Genomic DNA, 23,077 nt, shown 5'->3' with positions numbered 1-23,077 from the left:
CAACTAAATGTTAGGGTGGTTTCCTGGCCAGGATCCTGGAGCAGGTAAAACCTATAGAAATCTGAGTAAAGTGTGGGCTTTAGTTGATAATAAATAATGCATCAATACTTCCTCATTAATTGTAATAAATGTATCATATTAATGTAAGATATTAGGAATAGGGGAAACTGGGAGAGGGCATATGAGAATTCCACTATTTTCACAAATATTATTCAAATCTTAAAGGATTACAAAGGAAAAGGTCAAAATAAAGTCTATTGACAGTTTCAAAATAAAAGACACAAGGAAACTTATGGCAAAACATGCTGAGTATGTTAAAAAAGGAAATAGAAAGGAAACCAAGCACAAGCACACGGAACTTGCAAGTGTGAAACAACCCTTCCTAAATTATCTTCAGCTTTTCCTCTCCCTTAACCTCCAGTCTCATATAATACACTAACCGGGCCTCTTCCACCACAGAAACATCTCTGGATCCAATTTTTCTCAAGCCCCACAAACACTGCCCTTATCCAAACTCATAGATGTTTTCCCTGGATATGACAAGAGCCACCAATCGAGGCCAGGTATAGACCTAGAACCCTGTATTGCTCAAAAACCACTTTAAGACGTCTGCCAGTGTTATTTGCCACAGATGTCTGACAAGTTCCAGGCAGGGGTCAGTGTCTTGCCAAAGAAACAAGGGTCCAGAGCAACACTTTAGCTGTGCGTATGTGTGAACGTGCTTAGTCGCTCAGTATGTTCGACTCTTTGTGACCCCACAGACTGTAGCCCACCCACGCCCTTGGGCTCCGGTCTATGGGATTTCCCAGGCAAGAATACCGGAGTGGAATGCCATTTCCTCCTCCAGAGTATCTTCCCACCCAGGGATCGAACCTGTGTCTCCCACATGGCAGGTGGATTGTTTAACACTGAGCCTCCAGGGAAGCCATGAGGAAACACAGGGACTTCTCAGAGGAGCAGAACATTCACTGAATCCTTAAGCCAGGGGAGGCGCCTGTCCAAGTGGTGATGGCCTGGACAAGATAAGCTTGGGAACAGGGTGGTGTGTTTTCACACAGAGGCGGCTGCTGAAGATGCTGGATCCTGGAAATGACCTCCAGATAAGTCGGTGGGGGCAGGGGGCAGTTTGGGCCTCCTAGCAGCCAAAGGCCTGAGGTTCTCATGTACCCAGAGCTAGATCCCATCCACACCTAACAGTCATATCCAATAAGGGGCATGAGGAGTACCTGTTATGATGGCTGTCACATGTCCATCCTGGAGTGACCCCCCGGGGCTGTGGTCCCAGCCTTGGCCTCAGAGCACAGATGTCCTCATGGAGGCCAGGGAGGCAGCTCACCTGCAGCAGCATCTCCTCCCCCCTCCCTCTCCTGACCAGCCCTGGGCAGGTCAGATGGGATCTCCAGGGGCTTGCTGCTTCCACCTCTCTGGGGCAGCCGACTCTCTTTGCAGCCTCCACCCCTGGGACCTCAGTGTCCACTCCTGCCTGGTTCCTTTCCAAATCCTCATTTGAGTCTGGAGACTCTGGCACCTAGGAGGGCATCCTGGGTACCACCCTTGCCATCTGCTAGAGCCTGTCCTCTGTTCAAACAGCCCGACTGGCTCCTAGTTGGCTCTGCGGGTGGCTGACCAGACACCCCTTTGCCTCTCATACTCAGGCTCAAAAGCCATGACCTTACAGTCACATTTAGAAGACCCTGAGTTTTCTCCAACACGTGGGATTCCACAGGGAATGGTCTGATACACCTCAGGATCATAGAGATGCACCCCATGAATCCACGGCAATGATTACTACTGACCGACCATAAGGAGAGTCAAGTCCTGCCAGCTCCACCTGTAGCACCGTGGAAGGGGATGCTGCTCTGGGACTTCTAGATAAAGATACACACATGAGGTCATCAGGACCAGGGCCTAAGCCACTCTCAGTGGGGGGCAGGTAGGACAAAACCCAAGGCCAGGTTCTGAGGGAGTGGGGGCACTGTGGGCAGCAGGGGTGTGTCGGGGGGGGCGGCTCGTGGCTGGGGCCCATGAGAACGATGCTCCCAACTCCAACAGGGACCTTTGACAGCTGGCTGCTGTCCTCCCGATGGAGACCGAGCAGAACCCCGAGGGGACTGACAGTGCAGCTTAGCGGGTGTGGGGGCATGCTGTGGGTTGGGGGTGCATGGAATTCCTGTAGCCAGCACCCCGCGGGAAGCCTCTCTCAAGGGTCAGAAGTGCAGGACTTTAGTCTTTGGAAGAAAAACCTCACTTGGAGTGCTCTGTGTCTTAGTGTTGTCCTGACTTGAGGATTAACTCCCAGGTGCCTGTGTCCCTTCAAAACAAATGGTCATGACAAAAATGCTTCTTCTCAAAGTTCACTGATCATGGGTCATGGCATCACCCTTCCTAAGTGAAGAGGCCTGGCAGGCTCATGTCCCCATGTGTGCAGGGAGAGAGGAAGACAAGAGGTGGTGGAGCACCTAACATCTCTCCAATTCCACACTGCCTAACAGATGCTCAACAAAGAGCAGCAGTTAGAATTTATAATGACAAAATCTAAAAAAAAAAAAAATGACAAAATCTCCTATGTTTTGGGGAAGAGAGTCTGAGCAGATCACATGGGTCTTGAAATTCTCCACCTTTTCCAAGTGTCCATTGACTATGTGGCAGTGACCACATGTGTGGCCAGAATCACATCTCCTGTTCCCGTTGTTCTCTGGCACTCAGCAGGGAGAGCTACCCCTTAGAGCTGCCCCTTCAGCCCCTTGCACCCACACGCACACCCCACTGCAGTGACCTCACCACCTCCTTAGGCCCAGAACTCGCTCCTGTCATTTGATGCCAGGCACAGTCTTAGCCTGTGAGTCTCTGCTGTCTCCACACTTCTGAACCTGCATGAACCCAGGGACGCTGGTGGATGTTGCATCTTTCCTGGCTAGCACTTATTTCTCGTGTTATTCAGATCTCAGACTCTGTCCCTCTCTCCTCTGGAAATAGTTTTGTTTTCAAGACACCTCATAGGATTGGCAGCTCAATAGGAAACGGAATAGAAAACCAGTCAAAATTGCTGTTCTGTGTGTTTTCCTCCTAGAGGTTATATTATTCAATTTGGCTGTTAGTGTGTGTTTGAGGGGGTGGGAAACAGTGTCTTTCCTGGCTGGGAATCAAAGTTCCCAGGATCCAGTCAGCCAGCAGGATTTCTCCATGTTCACTCATTTCACCCCTCTGAAATCTAGACCATGCTCACAAGTGGCCAAAATAAAGTCCAGGTGACCAAGTAAATGCTCATTTCAATATATTGGTAATCAGCTTTCCCAGGACAGAGAGAAGAGGGCCAACCCAGGGAATACTTGGCCATACTTCAAAGCAACATTCACATTTCTCCAGGATTCTGTGCAGATGGTGGGGCAGTGGTAGAAAACACCTCCTTTGCCCCTGTGGTTAACAGCAATGCAACAACTGTCAGGACCCCTTCCTCCCCACCCCAGAAAGAGATCTCTGTTTTATCCAAGATGCAAAAGAACACCTCACACCAACGATTCATTTCAGACATTCCTGTCACCCCCAAGATACACTGTCGGCAGGTCTGAGGGATGCCATCATGCAGCCTCATCACGATGACCTCCCACAGAAGGAACCCAGCTTCCCAAAGCCCCAGAACACCCTGGCTCAGACACTGACATTCCAGTGCTCCTCTTGGAGCCTCACTGCCCCGCCCCATGCTGCCTTGTTTAGTGGGACTAGACGACTTCTCTCCACCTTCTTTGTGTGACTAGGGCTACTAGAGCATCGCTCTAGGTGTGGGGGTGTCCTGCTTCTCCTAGTGTCCCCACTGCAAACCCAGCCTTTCACGGAGCAGAGGCTCCGTAAAGGTCTTTGGAATACATGAGCCAGTGAGCAGGGGGCTCAATTAATTATCTGCTACTTCCTTAAATAACCCAGGCAAATCCAAATGCACAAGAGATAATTTAGTTTTTGAAAATGACACACAAGAAGGACAGAAGCATGAATTCTCTACAATTATTTTTATCATCTAGTTCGTCCCCCATCAATGTTACTGCTAAGTAAGCTCACTTTTCCAAAACAGTTCTAATTCCAATTCCACTCCATTCTGTTCAGGACCACAAAACACAATGGAAGAGTTTCCACTATCTTTTACAAAACAGCAAAACCGTTGTTCATGAATTGGATAAGCACAAACACACTGTGATCAGCATCATTCATGAAGCTAAGACACTGAAGTTTATTTAGTCTTCTATGAAAACAAGCAAAGTTTGAAATTTTTCTAAGGAAAACAGGTGAATCTCCAAGTCATCATAGAGAACAGGAACCCAAAGATGCTATACACTGGTTCCCCAAAGTGCCCCAGGGCCTCACTACTGAGAAGGCTGACCGCTCCGTCTTCAATCCCAGAGGGAAGGATCACCTGGATCCTGCTCTGGCTCAGGCAGCCTCATCCTCCTCCCTTGCAGCCTCTACAGGCAGGGGTGGGAAGGCCCTCGAAGCCCTTTCTTTGACCCTGAGCAGAAATGCCATGACTTCCCGTTTGCTGGTCTCTGCATAGGCCCGGGGACCCCACAGGAATTCATAGCGAGCAGGGTAGCTGTAAGGCACCTGCCGGTACTCCAGGTATCCCTGCTGCGCCCACACGTGTGTCAGAAGTGTCCTGGGCTCCCCAAAGACACAGTGCACACTCCCAACACACACACCCAATCTGCTGAGTGCTCCCCAGACCTTCTCCTCAGGGGCGCGGTCTCCATTCCTCATGATCAGGCTGAGGATCAGCACCAGGAGGCCGGCCTTGGGCATGCTCTGCCCACCGCTCAGCATCACATCACAGGTGAGGCCCAGGTTGGGGACCATGATGTAGATGTGCTCCCTGGGGTCCACCTCCTTCACCTCCACACCACAGACCAGCTCCAGGCACTGTGAGGCTTGGCTGAAGACCACCGAGAACTGCTCCTGGTTATCCCTGAGGACCTTCTTCAGTATTTCTGCTTGGGAGGTCAGCTCCTTGGCTAGATACTTGAAGAGCAGGAACTTTATTAGGTTAGCTTTCATCTCCTTCAGAGCCTCCTGGGGCAAGGACTCCCCAGTGGCTACGGAGGACACTGTGAGGGAGGAGGCTGAGGCGGATGCAGCCACCCCTGCCTCAGCCCCCAAGAGCTCCACATTCACTGGGCACTGGGCCTCGCCAGGGTCCTGAAAGTCTTCCTCGGGCTTGCTCAGCTCACTCATCTCGACCACAAGCACGATGCCTGGGATCAAACCACAGACAGGAGTGGGGTAGGGGAATAGATGGGGATCACAGGCCAGACTAGGGGAGAGAGGGGCTGTGAATGGCCTCAGCTGAGATCCACACCCTGGGCGGTCTCACACAGGCCACTTACAGGTCTCCTTTTGAGGGGTGCTCTCAGACCTCACAGGGGCAAGCCTCCAGGGCTGCCAGTCCGCTGGCTACCTGAAAGAGGAAGTGAGGTGTCTCCCCATGGTGCAGTCAGCACAGTCTGAGATTTCCAGGGCTGACAAGGTGGGGGATTAGGCCCTTGTGGGGTCCCCTCTGTTCTGGGATGGGGAGCTCCTGGTGCACACTCAGGGCACCCTCCTCACCTTGACTCCTGGGACTGCCTGGACCACCTCTGCCCTCTGACCTCAGGACTGGAGCCTCAGTCCTCTGCCTTCCTCTCCTGGTTCCTGGAGCTCCTGTGAAAGAAAGGGAGGGGGCAGCTCTGCGGTATCCTGTGGCACAGCCCTGAGCCTTCCATGACAGTACGAGGGGTAGACTCTGTGAGGTCCCCCAAGTTGTGTGGTAGGAGGTCCCCTCAGGGCTCCCTTGTAGTGCTCACCTTTCCCCTAGCACGACCTGGTCCCTCCCCTCTGGGGACCTGCATGGAAATTCTGAACAAGGTCCGAGCCTGAACAGAAAGCGCTGAGGGGCTCCACATGCAGCCACACCTACCCAGGGTTTCCTGTGGGTCCTAGGCTGGGGAGATGCTCAGTCCTCAACTCCTCCTCACGTCCTGCCTTGGCCTCCCAGCACTGACCACAGGGGCGGGGGTCTCCTCAGTCCTCCCTCGGGTTTGGGGAGTCCAGCCTCTGCCGACCTGAAGTCTCCACCCTCCGCCGGAAAAACCTCACCTCCGAAGGTCCCTAAGCCAGAGGCCAAGAAACTGCTCACCCCGCTCTACGGCCTCCAAGAGTCCACATAAGGGCCAGGATCCCTGCCTCCCTGTTGGGGTCTTTCTGCCTCCTTCCATCGTCGCATGCAGCCTGGACTCCAGGCAGGACCGGGGACTGTCCCGTCCGCCATTTTGAGACCGTGCCGCTTTCACGAGATCCCCAGTCTCTGAGAACAGCATGTGAGGAAGGCAGACAGGCAGTGTGCTCTTCTTACCCAAAGCTCTCCCAGGGCCGACTACAGGGGCGGGGATCTGTGGGGTTCCGTCGGTCCTCACGCAGGGTCCCCTCAGCCCTCCTTCAGGCACCTCACCTCGCCTCCGAGCAGGACCTGGGATTCTCGGCTCTCCCCACCTGAAGCCCCGCCCCTTACACCAGGGCCCGGTCTCTCCAAGACCCGGATGTCAGGAAGTCAGACCATGCCCGCTGCACTCATTCTACCCCCACGGTTGCCCTGGACTGACAACAGAAACAAGCTTCTCTGAGGTGTCCTGTGATTGGGGTCCAGGGTCCTCTAGTTCTCCTCCTCAGGGTCCTCAACCTGACACCCCACCGGACCTGGGAATTGGACCACCTGAGGCCCCACCCCATATGCAAGGTACCCAGTCTGAGACTCGGATGTCAGGAAGTCAGCCCCCATACCAGGTCCCCAGTCTGAGATCCGGATGTGAGGAAGTGAGACCACGCACGTTGGGCTCATCCTACCCCACGGCCGCCAGGGACCAACAGCAGGTACAGGCTTCTCTGAGGTCTCTTTTGATTGAGGTCAGGGTCCCCTCAGTCCTCCCTCAGAGTCCCCAAATTGAAACTCCGCAGGAGCTGGGCTTCTTCCCTCTGCTCACCTGAGGACACGCCCCCTCTCCCAGGTCCCCAGTTTCTCTGAGACCTGGATGCCAGGTAATGCAGCATGAGCTCATCCACCCTCTGTGCTCCCTGAGCCTTGATGTGAGGGTCCCACCTCTGGTCAACACAGGGGGCATCCCCGGATCTGCCAGGGCTCAAGATGAGGTCCCTGAGGGAGATTATAAGGAACCCCACAGATCCCTACCCCTGCTGTCAGCCCTGAGCCACCCTGCTGGTGGGATGAGCACTTGGCAGTCTGTTCTGACTTCCGCATCTGTGTCTCAGATACATTAGGCAACTGTCAGAAGGGGCAGGGCCTCAGATGGGCAGAGGGGAAGATCTTAGTTCTTTGGAGGGTCAAGGTGAGGATGCTGAGGGAGGACTGAGGGGACCCTGAACCCCAAAGCAGAGTGGGCTCTGGGAGGACATAGGGTGGATGAACATATGCTGCATTTCCTGACATCCAGGTCTCAGAGAGACTGGGGACCTGGTATAGGGGGCTGACTTCCTGACATCCAGTCTCAAACTGGGGACCTGGTATAGGCAGCTGGCTTCCTAACATACGGGGTTCAGACTGGGGTCCTGATATAGGGAGCAGACTTCCTGACATCTGGTTCTCAGGGTGACTGGAGTCCTGGTTTAAGGGCTGGGGGCTTAGTAGGGGAGAGGAGAGAATCCGAAGACCTACCCAGAGACAAGATGAGGTCCCTGCGGAGGACTGAAGGGACCCCACAGATTCCCGCCTCTGTTGTCAGCCCTGGGAGCCCCTGGGGTGAGAAGAACACACTAGACCTGTCCTGACTTCCTGACATCCCGGTCTCTGAGAGATTGGGGACCTGGTGTGAGGAGTGGGGACTCAGGGGCGGAGAGGACAGAGCCCAGGTGAGTCGGTTTTTCCCATCAGGTGACCAGCTTTAGCATCAGTCCTTCCAATGGATATTCACAGTTGATATCCTTTAGGATGGGCTGGCTTGATCTCCTTGCTGTCCAAGGTACTTTCAAGAGTCTTCCCCAGCACCACAGTAGTACTATTTTATACATAGTCGTGTGTATCTGTTAATCTCAAACTCCTAATTTATCGCTTCCCCTGCTTTTCCTCTTTGGTAACCATAAATTTGTTCTCTGCGTCTGTTTCTGCTCTGTAAATAATTTCTTTTGTAGCATCTTTTTAGATTCCACATATAAGTGATGCCATACAATATTTGTCTTTCTCTTTCTGACTTACTTCTCTTAATATGATAATTTCTAGGTCCATTTATGTTGCTACAGATGGTATTACTTCATTATTTTCCGTGGCTGAGAAGGATTCCTGTGTGTGTGTGTGTGCGTGCGCGCACGCACATGCATGTGTGTGTGTGCGCAAACCACATCTTCTTCCTTCTTTATCTAATCATCCGTTGATGGACATTTAGGTTCCTCCATATCTTGTCTGCTGTAAATAGTGTTGCAAGGAACATTGGGGTGCATGTATATTTTCATATTAGAGTTTCTGTCTTTTCCAGGTATATATTTAGGAGTGGGATTGTTGGATCATCTGGTAGTTCTGTTTGTAGTTGTTTAAGGATCCTCCATATGGTTCTCCCTATTGACTGTACCAATTTACATTTCACCAACAGTGTACAAAGGTTCCCTTTTCTCTGCACCCTCTCCAGCATTTATTCTTCACAGGTTTTTATGATGATGGCCATTCTGATCAGTGTAAGGTGATACTTCATTGGAGTGTTGATTTGTATTTGGATGTTAATTAGGAATGTTGAGGTTCTTTTCACGTGCCTGTTGGCCATCTATGTCGTCTTTGAAGAAAGGGTCTTCTTTGGAGAAAGGGTTTTGTGTCAGGGTCACACAGGGGGGGTGGCTCAAACTATGAACCGTGTTGGTTCAGGAGGCCAGCAACTGAGGTCAAGGTTTTGACTGACGCTGGTTCTCATGACGGAGGTGGAGGGTCTGTCCCATTTCTCCCCCCTCATTTCTGGGGCTTTGCTGGCCATGGTGGCCGTGTCTGGGCTTGGAGAGCTCCACTTTCCTCTTCACCTGGAGTTCTCCTCTGTGTCTGTCTGTCTCTAAATGTGTCCTTTGTATGGAGACAGCCGTCCTGTTAGAGGAGGTTCCATCCGAATGAGCTCACTTGACCACCGTCAGCTCTGAGAAGACCTTTCCTTTGTCTGTAAGGTCACGCCGAGGTACTTGGGCTTGAGACTCCAGCACCTGACTCTGAGGGGACAGGGTGTTACTCCTCACACCCTACAAAGGCTCTAAAGTAAGAACACACTGGATTGTTCTAAGGATGAAAGGACGGCCTGCATAGCTACTGGGGGTGAATCCAGGGGTGAGGAGAGCAGGCCACTAGGATAGGAGCCAGATCAGGTGGGGCCTTGTGGGTCTGTGGGAGCTGTGGCTTTGCTGTGTTCGGGGAAGGAAAGGCCTGTAAGGCCCTGAGCTGGGTGCCTCTGGGACTTTGTCCCCGTCATCACAGAAACTTGGAAACGGAGGCTCAGTGCGAGGTGCTGAGATGCTGCTGATGTTCAGGCCCATGGCTCTGCTCCTCTGCCTCCACCCCCCTCGAGTAAACAGGGAACCCCAACCAGGTACAAGGAAAGAAGTGAGAATGGAGGGGCGAGTGGTCAGGTCCCTTGCAGTCATGGGCTATCTCTCTATCCCTCGGCTCCTCCTCAGCAGTCAAATGAGGTGACAGTAACCTAGCGGGTTATTTGAGGTTTGAATTCTGTGATCCTTGTGTGGTGCCATCCCAGGCCCTGGCAAGGACATGACCGTCCCACTAGTTTCTGCTCTCTGTTCTACTCTAGGCTCTGGGCAGGGACCAGGGCATCTGCTGACAGTGGAGGCCATGGTGTGAGAAGGGATGGGAGGAAGGTGGCTCCCAAAGATGAAGACACCCAGGAAAGACACCTGGCAGGGCGTCTGAGGTCCAGGGCAGCCCCAGGGTCGAGGCCAGATTGGTTAGCACAGATCTGCACCCAGCAGCCCTGGGCTAAGATGGGGGATCTGCAGAGCATGGGCAGTGATGGGGCCAGGGAGCTGAGGGGTGGGGTGGGGCCCAGTGTTGGGGGAAACCAAGCCCAAGACTGTCCCTGTCTGTGCTGGGAGAGGACCAGAGCCCAGCCACTGGGCTGTGAAGCCAGGGAACCCACCCTCCCTCCTGAGTGCTCCCAGGGTTTTAACTCCCTCTTTCTTCAAACTCACCTCATGCCTCTCTCCCGCTGTCCTGCCCTCCTTCCTGACCTCCCCACAGACTGCATGTGATGGATGGGTCCTCTGGCTCGCCAACCCCTGTCAACAGACAGTGTAGAGATGGGTGGAAGGAGCCAGCCCTCTGTGACCCTCCCCTCTGTGTCAGCAGGCTTGGAGGATGCTCAGACACGTGGGGCTGATGTCCGGCCCAAGGCTGTGAGCTTGCAGGCCGCTGTGTCAGGCTGCTGGCCCTTGTGGATCTGTGTTTCCACAGCCATGTGAGGCCCTGGGAGCCCTGGGAGATGAAGTTCAGTTGTCTGTCCTGAAAGACTTATCCAGGTTTCTTCTTAAATGATGTCAAGAACCTGGAAACGCGGTCCGTGGCCTGTGCTATGCAGACCTGGCACTGTACCCTGGCTGTCCACATCAGGCAGCGGACTGGGGGGATGCGGCCTCATGGGAGCTCCTGGAGCAGAGGCTTGGGATGGGCCCCGCCCAGATCCAGGTCTGCATGTGGCACTTGTCTCTGTGCATGTACATATGTGTGTGTGTGTGTGCCCGGCAGAGAACATGAGAGGCACCACAGCACCCAGCCTGGGTTCCCCATCCCCACTGCGTGCAGCAGGGCCTGAGCAAGTCCCCTGACTCCCCAGAGGTGACGCCCCACAGCAACACCTCTCTGCTGGTGAATCACTTGGGGACCTGATATCCACAGGCTTCCTGCCGGGGCCCTCCTGCTCTGACCCTGCGGCCTGCAGTGGTCAGACTGAGAGCTGCCCACATCCTGGTGGGTTCCTGGAGCGCCAGGCCTCTCCCTTTCATTTTTCTCCCTCCCTCACTTGGCATTGCCCTGAATTCCCTTTGCCGAGGTGAGCCCGCTGAAAGGCTCAGACAGAGGATCCAGTTCACCAAGGTTCCCTTCCGTAATGCGATCTTACTCTCTAGCAGGCGTGACTTTGAATCACCTTGTTCTCCTTCTGTGTCCTGTCTTGACACACAGATCTCGTGGACATTGGGGTCACTTTGCTGTGCCCAGAAAACCTAGGTCCTGACGAGGTGGAGGAGCTGGAGAATCAAGCCCTGCTGCCCGACCTGCAACAGAAGTAATGACTGCGCTTGCCAACTCCCAGTGGCTGCTGCATCCTGTCCCGGGGAGGGCTGGGAAGGACATCTTCCAGGTGGACATCCCCGAGCATCTGATCCCCTTTGGGCAGGAAGCCTGTCCAGACTAGGTTTTCAAGTGGAAGGTGACTGAGAGACCAGGTCATGGTGACACCGTCCAGTCATGCTCGTCTGGTTTGGTCTGAATTGGCCCCGCCCTGTGGTGGGCTGCCCACTTGGGGCAGGGCTGGGCCCAAGACTCCTATCGTGTGTTGCTGCCCTGGACTCAGCGAGAGTCCCCGGGACTTTGCCCTTTATGAAAAAATGGCATCGCCACTCGTTTTGGCCCTGCTGGGTCTGGGTGGTTGTGAATGTGTTGTTAAGAAACCAGTTAGGGGAAGACCCAGAGGAATCAGGTGGAGAGGGAGGTGGGAGGGGGGATCGGGATGGGGAATACGTGTAAATCTATTGCTGATTCATGTCAATGTATGACAAAACCCACTGAAAAAATAAATAAATGAATAAATTAAAAAAAAAAAAAAAGAAACCAGTTAGTGTTTTTCCCTCTATGTTCTGGTCCAAACTCCCCAGTTTTGGAAGTGTCCAGCAGGTGATGGGGGAAGGCCAGGGGCTTGGCTGAGTGTCAGCAGCCAGCGAGGCCTCGGGCACGTGGAGAGGTCTGCAGGCCCAGAAACAGGCCGTGGTTTGTCTTTGCAGGTGGCCCTTGCCTTGCTGTTAAGTGTCCCTTGGCTCACAAAGTGTGTATTGGACGTGCTGCTTGGCTATTCCACGTCCAAAGACAAGGGCTGGCGTTCACCACCCTTGTACTTGACTTTGGAAACCTTGTACTTGGCTTTGCGTTTGGGGTCATGTGTTTGCAAGGCCTTTGGCTGGCGGGGTCACCCTGCTTTCCAGTAGGCCTCTTGGGGAGACCCCTGGATTGGGAGCTAGAGACTCTCAACTACTGATCAGAAACTTGTGGCATCACTGGGGGACCCAGGAGGAGCCCCTTCTGCTTTAGGGTGCATGACTCATGGAAGGTGACACCCCCAAGGTCAGGAGCCTGGCTGGGCTGTCTGCTGAGTGGCAGGCAAGGCACAGGGACCAGCCCGTCCTGGGCTCGCCTCAGCACTCAGCTTGTGGGTCAGAACATTGGCCGAGCGTGTGAAATGCTGCTGCTTCAGATGAAAATGGACCTTGAGGACTGGACTGAAGCTGGCCTGGGGTGTGGGCTTCCAGCCTCATATGGCTCATCCAGTGTCATGTGTGAATAGCATGGACAGACAGAAAGAACACAGACTCACAGTTCTTGTTCAATTCTTTATTTACTCCAGTGAAGTTTTGCTTTACTTTATTAGAGCCAGAAATAGATTGTTTTATTACAAGGCCGTGCTTTTGAGTGTCCCTGGGGACCTGGCAGCTCAGGGATTGAGGTTGTCCTTGAAATGCTCACAGAGGGCACACTTGTAATCTGAGGACTCCTTCTCCTCGTCCACTTCAGGGGCCTCGTTTGGGGCCACAACTGAAACAGCCGCCTTCACGATGGAATAATAGGTGCTGTACATAATCATCTCATCACTGAACCATAATCTGGGTACTCTGGGAACTCTCCAGCAGTTCCCCTGTGGTGTCCCTTCCAGCAGTAGCTGGGGGTACAGACGTGGCATTGCTGGACGTACCCTCTCCACTGGGGCCACCCTGCTCACTGGGAAGATGGTTTGCCCCGGCCTGCACGGCTACACTGCCCATAAACCAAAGGCCACAGAACACAAAAGAGTGCAGGGGATTCTGTGAGCAGTTGGGGATCCCTTCGGGGCCTTCTTGTCAGCTTCTTGGGTGGACTCATTGTGATGGAATCGAGGAGAGTGTCTGGTCATCAACACTCGCTTCTTTCTCTTTGGAGTCATTGTTGTGCTGGTGGCGGGCTGAGCAGTTGTTATGGGGTCGCCTTTTGTCCAGATGTTCTGCAGGAAGAGAGGCTTGTCTCTCTGAAAGTTGGAGTTGTGATAGATCTGAAAGGAAATGGATTACTTTAGCCAATGTGGGGGAGAAAAGCCATTCCTTGCCACCTTCCTCCCCACCACAGCCCTGGACTTCCCTAAGGAGGGAGACAAGGTCTCTTCATTCCTGGTAGGTTACGAGGCCCTAGTGAGTGTGCTCCCTAGAGCTCCCCCGGGGCCAGCCTCACTTGAGGTGTTACTGGCCGTCCCTGACATCAAGTGGCCTCTCAGGGTCTGGAGGCACCCATGTGGATCCTGTCTAAGGGGGTTTGTAGAACACGAAAGGCCCTGCTTTCTTCTCTTTCCTTGACCACCCTCTCATGAGAAAAAAGTTCTCCTGGGAAACTAAACCTGTCTAGCGCTCGGTTCATCTAGTCTAGTCTCCCTGGAAGGGATTTCTTTGGTGCCATCATCCTCTTCTTCCCCACAGAGCTACCCGAAGGATGGATTTTACTGAACTCATACAGGTTCAGTTCACAGATGAAACTGGATGCTGTCTGTCTGGAAGATCCTGTCCACAACTCTGCCCTGGAGGACCTCTGTCTGGAAGAGATCTGCCTTGATGACCACTGTGTCTCCCTTGTCGTTCTAGTACACAGAGGTGAAGACCACATGCTCTACGATCATCCAGAGCTTCCTGGGGAAGGACAGCCTGAGGACAGTGTTGTTCTCTTGCTTGTTGGCTGTTTCTGGGTTCGGGCCCTGTGGGCGGCGGGTTGTATTGGGAGCCCAGATTTGGGCTCTTGCTTTGGTCACCCTGCTTTGCCAAAACCTCCCCTGAATGCACATTTGCATTATGGAGGAATCAGGGGGGTCCCCTGCTGCGGGCTCCCTGTCAGGTGATGGGGCCAGCAGGGCTGCGTGTGCTTCATTGGAACTCTGACTATCCATGGAGCCAGTCTAGCTGAGGAGCATTCTCTACCCAAGCAGTGAACACTCAGGGCAGAAGGACCTCAGACCAGGGTCGGGGTGCCCCATAAATAATCTCTGGAGATTCTAGAATCTGGCAGCCAATTAAGTGGTCAGCTCCCTTAATTGTTTCATGATGTCACAGAAGTAATGTGGAAAGGCAGCCCTGGCCCAGTGTGGGGGAGGAGGGATGTGGACAGAGATGGGGTCCCCAGCTTGTTTCTTGTCTGAAAGTACAGAAAAGCGTGTTTCAGTTTGCCTGCAAAGGCTCTCATCTGCTGCCAGGCACCTTGTTTCAGGGGGCCAGGCCCTGGATGGGTTGACAAACGTGCCCCTGGCTCCACCCCCCTCCCTACCAACAGGCAGGCCTGTGGCTGCCTTCTGTTAAAGGGCCAGGCCCTGGCAAGTCCTGGCTCAGCTTCTACCGAGAGAGACCCCAGGGGTCAGATGGGCCCCTGGCGAATGTCCCTCCCAGAAAATGGGGTCTGTAGTAAGCTGGATGGCCTAGCCTGAGTTGTTGGTCCCACCCCCGCCCCCACCCCCATCCCTGTCCTTGCCCCTCTTCGGGCTTTGGTCTCTTCCAGCTGGTGCTTCCGGTAGGTAGGTCCTGCTCAGATGGCTCCAAAGTCAGAGTCCTGTTGTCCTGCCCCCACCGCCCCCCAGGTCGAGCTCTCCCCAGAGTAGGGCCATGCTCAAGCACAGTGGGAATGACCTCACATTCCACTTGACTGTTCCCCAAGCACCTGAGACACAGACTCCACACGATGCTGTGTGGGAGGGCACAGCCAGGTGCTCTGCTGAACTTGCAGCTTCCTGAGTTCTGCCCGCCCCCGGACATCATCCCACTGAATATTGCAGGTAGTCGTCTTCAGTTTCCATTTCTTCCTATAAAGACCGCTCACATAGCCCTAGAGTGCTCACCTTGGGAACACCTGGGTGTGTGCTTTTCCCGCCCCCTTCCCAGAGTCTCAGACTTGGATTCAGACTCGCTGGAGGCTGCCTCGAAATCTCTGTTTCCTTTCATAAGTGGGGTGGTTTGGCTTCTGCTGTCCCCGGCCCTGGCCTCCCATGGCCAACTTGGGTGTCACGTAGGTACATGCCCTTTGAAGGAGTTGACTGGGGGCTCAAGGTACAGCCTGTTCTGTTGAAAACAAGCACTTCACTGGTCCTCTCCAAGGCCAGCTCTGATCTTCTCTGTCCCTGCCCCTGCCCCTGTCCCCACCACCACTGTGGACCTGTTCTGCCTTACCCAGATGGCTGGTACATTGAATGATTTTGTTGCCTCACAGGTTAGGTGCTTTTCAAGGGGCCTCCTTTACACACACTCACTCCCAGGGACAGTTCTGAGTTGTTGAGCTAGATGTGACCAAAGAAGCCCCTGTCTACCTGTATTTGAAAACGGATGAGAGCCTGGGTGTGGGACTGGATGAAACCCAAGTGAGAGTCACCTGTCTTCACTACACATGGACGATAGTGCAGTGGGTTTGGAGATGCATGTTCTCAGACCTTTGTGGGCCACTGTTCTTCAAAATCACCATGTAGGGGACAGAACAGCACCTTGGAAAGGCCCGCGTGTGAGGACCCTAGGGCACTGTGCCCCTAGAGACAGTTTGCCATTAGTTCTGCCATGCAGCAGGGTCATTTGCCCTGTGTGAGGGCCACAGCCTGGTGTCCGAAAGGGGAGAGCTAAGAGGGTGTGGAAGAGGCTCTCCCAGGGCATTTCAGCCTGAGGACTGGTGGCCAGAATGGAGCTTGCAGCCTCGACTTGGGCTTGCTCCATTGCCTTTGCCCTTCTAAACAGGTTGACAAAGCATTTCTTCAGGTTGGTTCATCTGACTGGTACATGACCCTGGAGGCTGTGATTGTCCATGGAGGCTCCTGGTGACTCCTCTGAAGGGGGCCGAAGACTGGTATCTGTGGGCAGCCTGCCTTGGTCGTTCCTTGTATGGAGCCTGTACTCCAGGCAAGACCTGCAATGTCCTGTCTGCAATTTGGAGGCTCCACTGTTTTCACCTGTCTTTCTGACAGGGATGTCAGGCAATGCAGCACAAGGTCTTCCTGCCTGGGGACTATCAGGGTTCCCTCTGGTCTCAGATCTAGCTACCCTCAGTCCTCCCTCAGGGTGTTCACCTTGACTTCTGGTAGGACCTAGGCTCTGTCCTCTCCCCACCATAGTCCCTGCTCCTCACACCATGTCCCCAGTCTCACAGACCCCGATGTCAGGAAGTCAGGACAGATTTAGTATGCTCTTCTCACCCAAAGGGCTCCCAGGGCTGATAACAGGGCCTGGGGGCTGTAGGGTTCCATCAGTCTTACCTTGGGGTCCCTAGAATCTTCACTCAGGGGTCCCTTCAGTCTTCCCTCAGGGACCTCAACTTGTCTCTGTGTAGGACTTTGGATTCGCTCCTCTGCCCTACTAATGCCCCATCCCTTATATCAGGACTCCAGTCTCTCTGAGACATGGATGTCAGGAAGTCCAGTCCCTATACTAGGACACCAGTCTGAAATCCAGATATTAGGTAGTCAGCCGCCTATACCAGGTTCCCCAGTCTCTCTGAGACCCAGATGTCAGGAAATGCAGCATGTGTTCCTTCTGCCCTATGTCCTCCCAGAGCCCACTCTGCCCTGGGGTCCAGGGTCCCCTCAGTCCTCCCTCAGCGTCCTCACCTTGACCCTCCAAAGAACTAAGATCTTCCCCTCTGCCCATCTGAGGCACTACTTCTTCTAACAGTTGCCTCATGTCTCTGAGGTGCAGAGGCGGAGGTCAGAACAGGCTGCCAAGTGCTCATCCCCCCTCCAGGATCGTCCAGGCCTAACAGCAGGGTTAGGCATCTGTGAGGTTCCTTATATCCCCCCTACGGGACCTCGTCTAGAGCCCAGGCAGATCCGGGGATGCCCCTTGTGTTGACCCGAGGTGGGACCCTCACATCAAGGCTCAGGGAGCACAGAAGGTGGATGAGCTCATGCTGCATTTCCTGACATCCAAGTCTCAGAGAAACTGGGGATCTGGGAAAGGGGGCGTGTCCTCAGGTGAGCAGAGGGAAGAAGCCCAGCTCCTCCAGCTCCTCCAGGACCCTGAGGGAGGACTGAGGGGACCCTGGAACACCTCAGAGAAGGCTGTAGCTGCAGTTGGTCCTTGGCGGCCCTGCGATAGGATGAGCCAAAGGTGCATGGTCTGACTTCCGGACATCCAGGTCTTGGAGAGACTGGGTCCCAGGTATAAGGGGCAGGGCTTCAGTTGCGGAGAGGCGAGAATCCCAGGTCCTGCCCAGAGGCAAAGTGAGGTGCCTGAAGGAGGACTGAGGGAACCCTGAGTGAGGACTGAGGGGACCCTGAGTGAGGACTGATGGAACCCCACAGATTCCCATCCCTGTAGTCGGCCCTGGGAGCCCTCGGGGTGAGAAGAGCACACTAGGCATGTCTGTCTTCCTCACATGAGGGTCTCAGAGAGACTGGGGATCTCGTGAAAACAGCAGGGTCTCAAAATGGTGGACAGGACAATCCCCGGTGCTGCCTGGAGTCCAGTCTCCATGCCAGGAAGGACTAAGGAGGTTAGACCCCAACAGGGAGGGATCTTGGCCGTTGCAGAAAGGTCTTGGAGGGCCCAGAGTGGGGTGCACAAGGTGAGCAGTTTCTTGACCTCTGGCGTAGAGACCTCGGGAGGTAAGGTTTCTCAGGTAGAGGCCAGAGGTTTCAGGTCGGCAGAGGCTGGACTCCCCAACCCAGATGGAGGACTGAGCAGACCCACGCCCCTGTGGTGAGTGCTGGGAGGCCAGGCAGGGCGTGAGGAGGAGCTGAGGACAGAGCATGTCCCCAGCCAAGGACCCGCGGGAGGCCTTGGGCAGGTGTGGCTACATGTGGGGCCCCTCAGCGCTTTCTATTCAGTCTCGGGTCTTGTTCTGAGCTTCCCTGTGTGCCTCCAAAGGGGAGGGTCCAAGCCGTGCCAGGGGGGAAAGGTGAGCACTACAAGGGCACCCCGAGGGCACCTCCCAACACACAACTGGATGTACTCACTGAGTCCACCCCTCTTACCATCACAGAAGGACCAGGGCTGTGCCACTGTATAGCCCCTAGATGTTCCCTCCATTTCTCACACAGGAGCCCCAGGAACCAGGAAGCAAAGGCAGAGGTCTAAAGCCTGTGTCCTGGAGATGAGAGAGCAGAGGAGGCCCAGGCAGTATCTGGAGTCAAGGTGAGAGGGTGCCCTGAGTGTGTACTAGAGGCTCCCCATCCCAGAACAGAGGGGGGCACAAGAAGGCCCTAATCCCCCGCCCCCCCACATTGTGGGCCCCGGAAATCTCAAGCTGTGCTGACCACACCCTGGGAAGCCACCACACTTCCTCCTTCAGGTAGCCAGGGGACTGTCTTCCTAGGAGGAGCACCCCTGTGAGGTCTGAGAGCACCCCTCAAGAGGACACCTATAAGTGGCCTGTGTCAGACCACCTGGGATGCGTTTCTCATCCGAGGCTGCTCACATGCCCTCTGCCCCAAGGCCTGTGGTCCCCATCTGTACCTCTGCCTCAACTTCCGTGTCTTGTTTGATCCCAGGCATCATGCTCATGGTCAAGATGAGTGAGCTGAGTAAGCCCAAAGAAGACCTTCAGGACCCAGTTGAGGCCCAGGGCCCAATGGAGGCACAGCTCTTGGAGGCTGAGGAGGACGAGGCCACATCCCACTTGGCCTCCTACCTCCCAGCATCCTCCTCTGCTCCTGTGGAGGCCTTGCCCCAAGAAATTCTGAATGAGATGGTGGCTAACCTGATGAAGTTCCTGCTCCTCAGTTATCAAGCCAAGGAGCTGACCTCCCAGGCAGAAATGCTGAAGGTCTTCAGGGATAACCAGGAGCACTTCCCAGTGGTCTTCAGGCAAACCTTGCAGTGAATGCAGATGGACTTTGGCATGGAGGTGAAGGAGGTAGATGCCAGGCAGCACATCAACATCCTGGTCAGCACCCTGGGCCTCACCTGCAATACGATGCATAGCGGTAGGCAGGGTCTGGCCAAAGCCAGCCTCCTGGTGCTGGTCCTCAGCCTCACCATATGGAATAGAGACCATGGCCCTGAGGAGGAGGTCTGGGGAACACTCAGCAGGATGTGGTTGTGTGCTGAGAGTGAGCACTGCGTCTTTGGGGAGTCCAGGGAGCTGCTGCCCCACATGTGGGTGCGGGAGGGGAAGCTGGAGTACCAGCAGTTGCCTGACAGCCACCTTGCCTGCTATGAGTTCCTGTGGGGTCCCCAGGCATATGCAGAGACCAGCAAGTGGCAATTCATGGCATTTCTGCTCAGGGTCAAACAAAGGGCTTTGAGGGCCTTCCCACCCCTGTCTGCAGAGGCTGCCAGGGAGGAGGATGAGGCAGCCTGAGCCACAGCAACAGCCAGGCTGGTCCTTCCCTCTGTGATTGAACAGGGAGTGGTCAGCCTTCTCAGAAGTGAGGGCCGAGGCCAGTTGGGGGAACCAGTGTGTAGCATCTTTGGGTTCCTGTTCTTTACCATGGTATGGAGATTCATCTCTGATTTCTTTAGAAAATTTTCAAACTTTGACTGTTTTCATAGAAGGCTACGTTAACTTCAGTGTCTTATCTTTGTGAATGATGTTAATCCCAGTACGTTTATGGTTACCCAGTTCACAAACAACAGTTTTGCTGTTTTGTAAAATTGATTGAAGCACGCCAGCTGCGACGGACCGCGCAGAAGCGTGCCCTTGAGTAGCTACCCCTAGCCCAAGGTCAGGGGTAGCGACCGAGAGCGCCAGGCTGTGATGGCGCAGGTGCGGCCGAGAGGAGCTACCCCATGTCCGAGGTCAGGGGCGGCGACCAAGAGGAGCTACCACTTGCCCCAGGGCAGGGGCGTCGGCTGAGAGGAGCAACCCCACGTCCAAGGAGCTGCGGCTGTGCTGGCGCAGCAGGGCCGAGAGGAGCTATTCCATGTTCAAGGTCAGGAGGGGCGGCCGTGAGGAGATACCCTTCATCCAAGGTAGGGAGCAGCGGCTGCACTTTTCTGGAGCAGCCATGAAGAGATACCCCACGTCCAAGGTAAGAGAAAACCAAGTAAGAAGGTAGGTGCTGAGAGAGGGCATCAAAGGGCAGACACACTGAAACCATAATCAGAGAAAACTAGCCAATCTGATCACAGGACCACAGCTTGTCTGACTCAATGAAACTAAGCCATGCCCTGTGGGACCACCCAAGACGGACGGGTCATGGTGGAGAGGTCTGACAGAATGTGGTCCACTGGAGAAGGGAATGGCAAACCACTTCAGTATTCTTGCCTTGAGAACCCCATGAACAATATGAGAAGGCAAAATGAGAGGATACTGAAAGGGGAACTCCCCAGGTCGGTAGGTGCCCAATATGCTACTGGAGATCAGTGGAAAATAACTCCAGAAAGGATGCAGAAATGGAGCCAAAGCAAAAACAATACCCAGTTGTGGATGTGACTGGTGATAGAAGCAAGGTCCGATGCTGTAAAGAGCAATATTGCATAGGAACCTGGAATGTTAGGTCCATGAATCAAGGCAAATTGGATGCGGTCAAACAGGAGATGGCAAGAGTGAATGTCGACATTCTAGGAATCAGCGAACTAAAATGGACTGGAATGGGTGAATTTAACTCAGATGACTATTATATCTACTACTGTGGGCAGGAATCCAATAGGAGAAATGGAGTAGCCATCATGGTCCACAAAAGAGTCTAAAATGCAGTACTTGGATGCAATCTCAAAAATGACAAAATGATCTCTGTTCGTTACCAAGGCAAACCATTCAATATCACGGTAATCCTAGGCTATGCCCCAACCAGTAACGCTGAAGAACCTGAAGTTGAACGGTTCTATGCAGACCTACAAGACCTTTCAAAACTAACACCCCCAAAAGATGTCCTTTTCACTATAGCAGACTGGAATGCAAAAGTAGGAAGTCAAGAAACACCTGGAGTAACAGGCAAATTTGGCCTTGGAGCACAGAATGAAGCAGGGCAAAGGCTAATAGAGTTTTGCCAAGGCAATGCACTGGTCATAGCAAACACCCTCTTCCAACAACACAAGAGAAGACTCTACACATGGACATCACCAGATGGTCAACACCGAAATCAGATTGTTTATATTCTTTGCAGCCACAGATGGAGAAGCTCAACACAGTCAGCAAAAACAAGACCGGGAGCTGACGGTGGCTCAGATCATGACCTCCATATTGCCAGATACAGACTTAAATTTAAGAAAGTAGGGAAAACCACTAGACCATTCAGGTATGACCTAAATCAAATCCCTTATGACTATACAATGGAAGTGAGAAGTAGATTTAAGGTACTAGATCTGATAGACAGAGTGCCTAATGAACTGTGGATGGAGGTTCGTGACATTGTGCAGGAGACAAAGATCAAGACCATCCTCATGGAACAGAAATGAAAAAGGGCAAAATGGTTGTCTGAGGAGGACTTACAAATAGCTGTGAAAAGAAGAGAAGCAAAAAGCAAAGGGGAAAAGGAAAGATATTCCCATTTGAATGCAGAGTTGCAAAGAATAGCAAGGAGAGATAAGAAAGCCTTCCTGAATGATCATTGCAAAGAAATAGAGGAAAACAGCAGAATGGGAAAGACTAGAGATCTCGTCAAGAAAATTAGAGATACCAAGGGAACATTTCATGCAAAGATGGGTTTGATAAAGGACAGAAATGGTATGGACCTAACAGAAGCAGAAGATATTAAGAAGAGGTGGCAAGGATACACAGAAGAGCTGTACAAAAAAGATCTTCATGACCCAGATAATCACGATGGTGTGACCACTCACCTAGAGCCAGACATCCTGGAATGTGAAATCAATTGGGCCTTAGAAAGCATCACTATGAACAAAGCTAGTGGAGGTGATGGAATTCCAGTTGAGCTATTTCAAATCCTGAAAGATGATGCTGTGAAGGTGCTGCACTCAATATGCCAGCAAATTTGGAAAACTCAGCAATGGCCACAGAACTGGAAAAGGTCAGTTTTCATTTTAGCCCCAAAGAAAGGCAATGCCAAAGAATGCTCAAACTACCGCACAATTGCACTCATCTCACACGCTACTAACGTAATGCTCAAAATTCTCCAAGCCAGGTTTCAGCAATATGTGAACCGTGCACTTCCAGATGTTCAAGCTGGTTTTAGAAAAGGTAGAGGAACCAGAGATCAAATTGCCACCACCCCCTGGATCATCGAAAAAGCAAGAGAGTGCCAGAAAAACATCTATTTCTGCTTTATTGACTATGCCAGAGCCTTCGACTGTGTGGATCACAACAAACTGTGGAAAATTCTGAAAGAGATAGGAATACCAGACCACCTGACCTCCCTCTTGAGAAACCTGTATGCAGGACAGGAAGCAACAGTTAGAACTGGACATGGACCAACAAACTGGTTGCAAATAGGAGAAGGAGTACGTCAAGGGTGTATAATGCCACCCTGCTTATTTAACTTCTATGCAGAGTACATCATGAGAAATGCTGGGCTGGAAGAAGCACAAGCTGGAATCAAGATTGCCGGGAGAAATATCAATAACCTCAGATATGCAGATGACACCACCCTAATGGGAGAAAGTGAAGAGGGACTAAAGAGGCTCTTGATGAAAGTGAAAGAGGAGAGTGAAAATGTTGGCTTAAAGCTCAACATTCAGAAAACTAAGATCATGGCATCTGGTCCCATCACTTCATGGCAAATAGATGGGGAAACAGTGGAAACAGTGTCAGACTGTATTTTTGGGGGCTTCAAAATCCCTGCAGATGGTGATTGCAGTCATGAAATTAAAAGACGCTTACTCCTTGGAAGGGAAGTTATGACCAATCTAGACAGCATATTAAAATCAGAGACATTACCCTGCCAACAAAGGTCCATCTAGTCAAGGCTATGGTTTTTCCAGT

The 23,077-nt window shown here is 53.1% G+C and overlaps 1 protein-coding gene, 1 long non-coding RNA gene and 2 pseudogenes across 2 annotated transcripts; 2 read left to right on the top strand and 2 right to left on the bottom strand.

Moving 5' to 3' along the window:
- The window catches only part of LOC122690380, a 60,630-nt pseudogene extending 49,210 nt beyond the window's left edge, over positions 1–11,420 (top strand).
- Positions 4,203–5,217, bottom strand: LOC122689930 (melanoma-associated antigen 10-like). Its single transcript, XM_043896767.1, has one exon. The coding sequence runs from the start codon at positions 5,215–5,217 to the stop codon at positions 4,423–4,425; it is 795 nt and encodes a 264-aa protein (XP_043752702.1). The 3' UTR covers positions 4,203–4,422.
- LOC122689931 lies at positions 5,299–6,501 on the bottom strand. Its single transcript, XR_006339950.1, has 3 exons — positions 6,374–6,501; positions 5,590–5,682; positions 5,299–5,440 (listed from the first exon to the last, which is right to left on the bottom strand). It is a non-coding gene; the product is annotated as an uncharacterized LOC122689931 (long non-coding RNA).
- Positions 11,421–18,766: 7,346 nt separating the features above from the next.
- Positions 18,767–19,558, top strand: LOC122690379 (annotated as a pseudogene).
- Positions 19,559–23,077: the final 3,519 nt, after the last annotated feature.

Source organism: Cervus elaphus, chromosome X (assembly GCF_910594005.1).
Source record: "Cervus elaphus chromosome X, mCerEla1.1, whole genome shotgun sequence".
Lineage (NCBI taxonomy): Eukaryota > Metazoa > Chordata > Mammalia > Artiodactyla > Cervidae > Cervus > Cervus elaphus.
Note: the sequence above shows the minus strand (reverse complement) of the source record. Positions and strands in the feature narration are given on the sequence as shown.

What these genes read in the sequence shown, in the direction of transcription:
- LOC122689930 (XM_043896767.1), bottom strand. Translation starts at nt 5,217, where the DNA reads ATGAGTGAGCTGAGCAAGCCCGAGGAAGACTTTCAGGACCCTGGCGAG.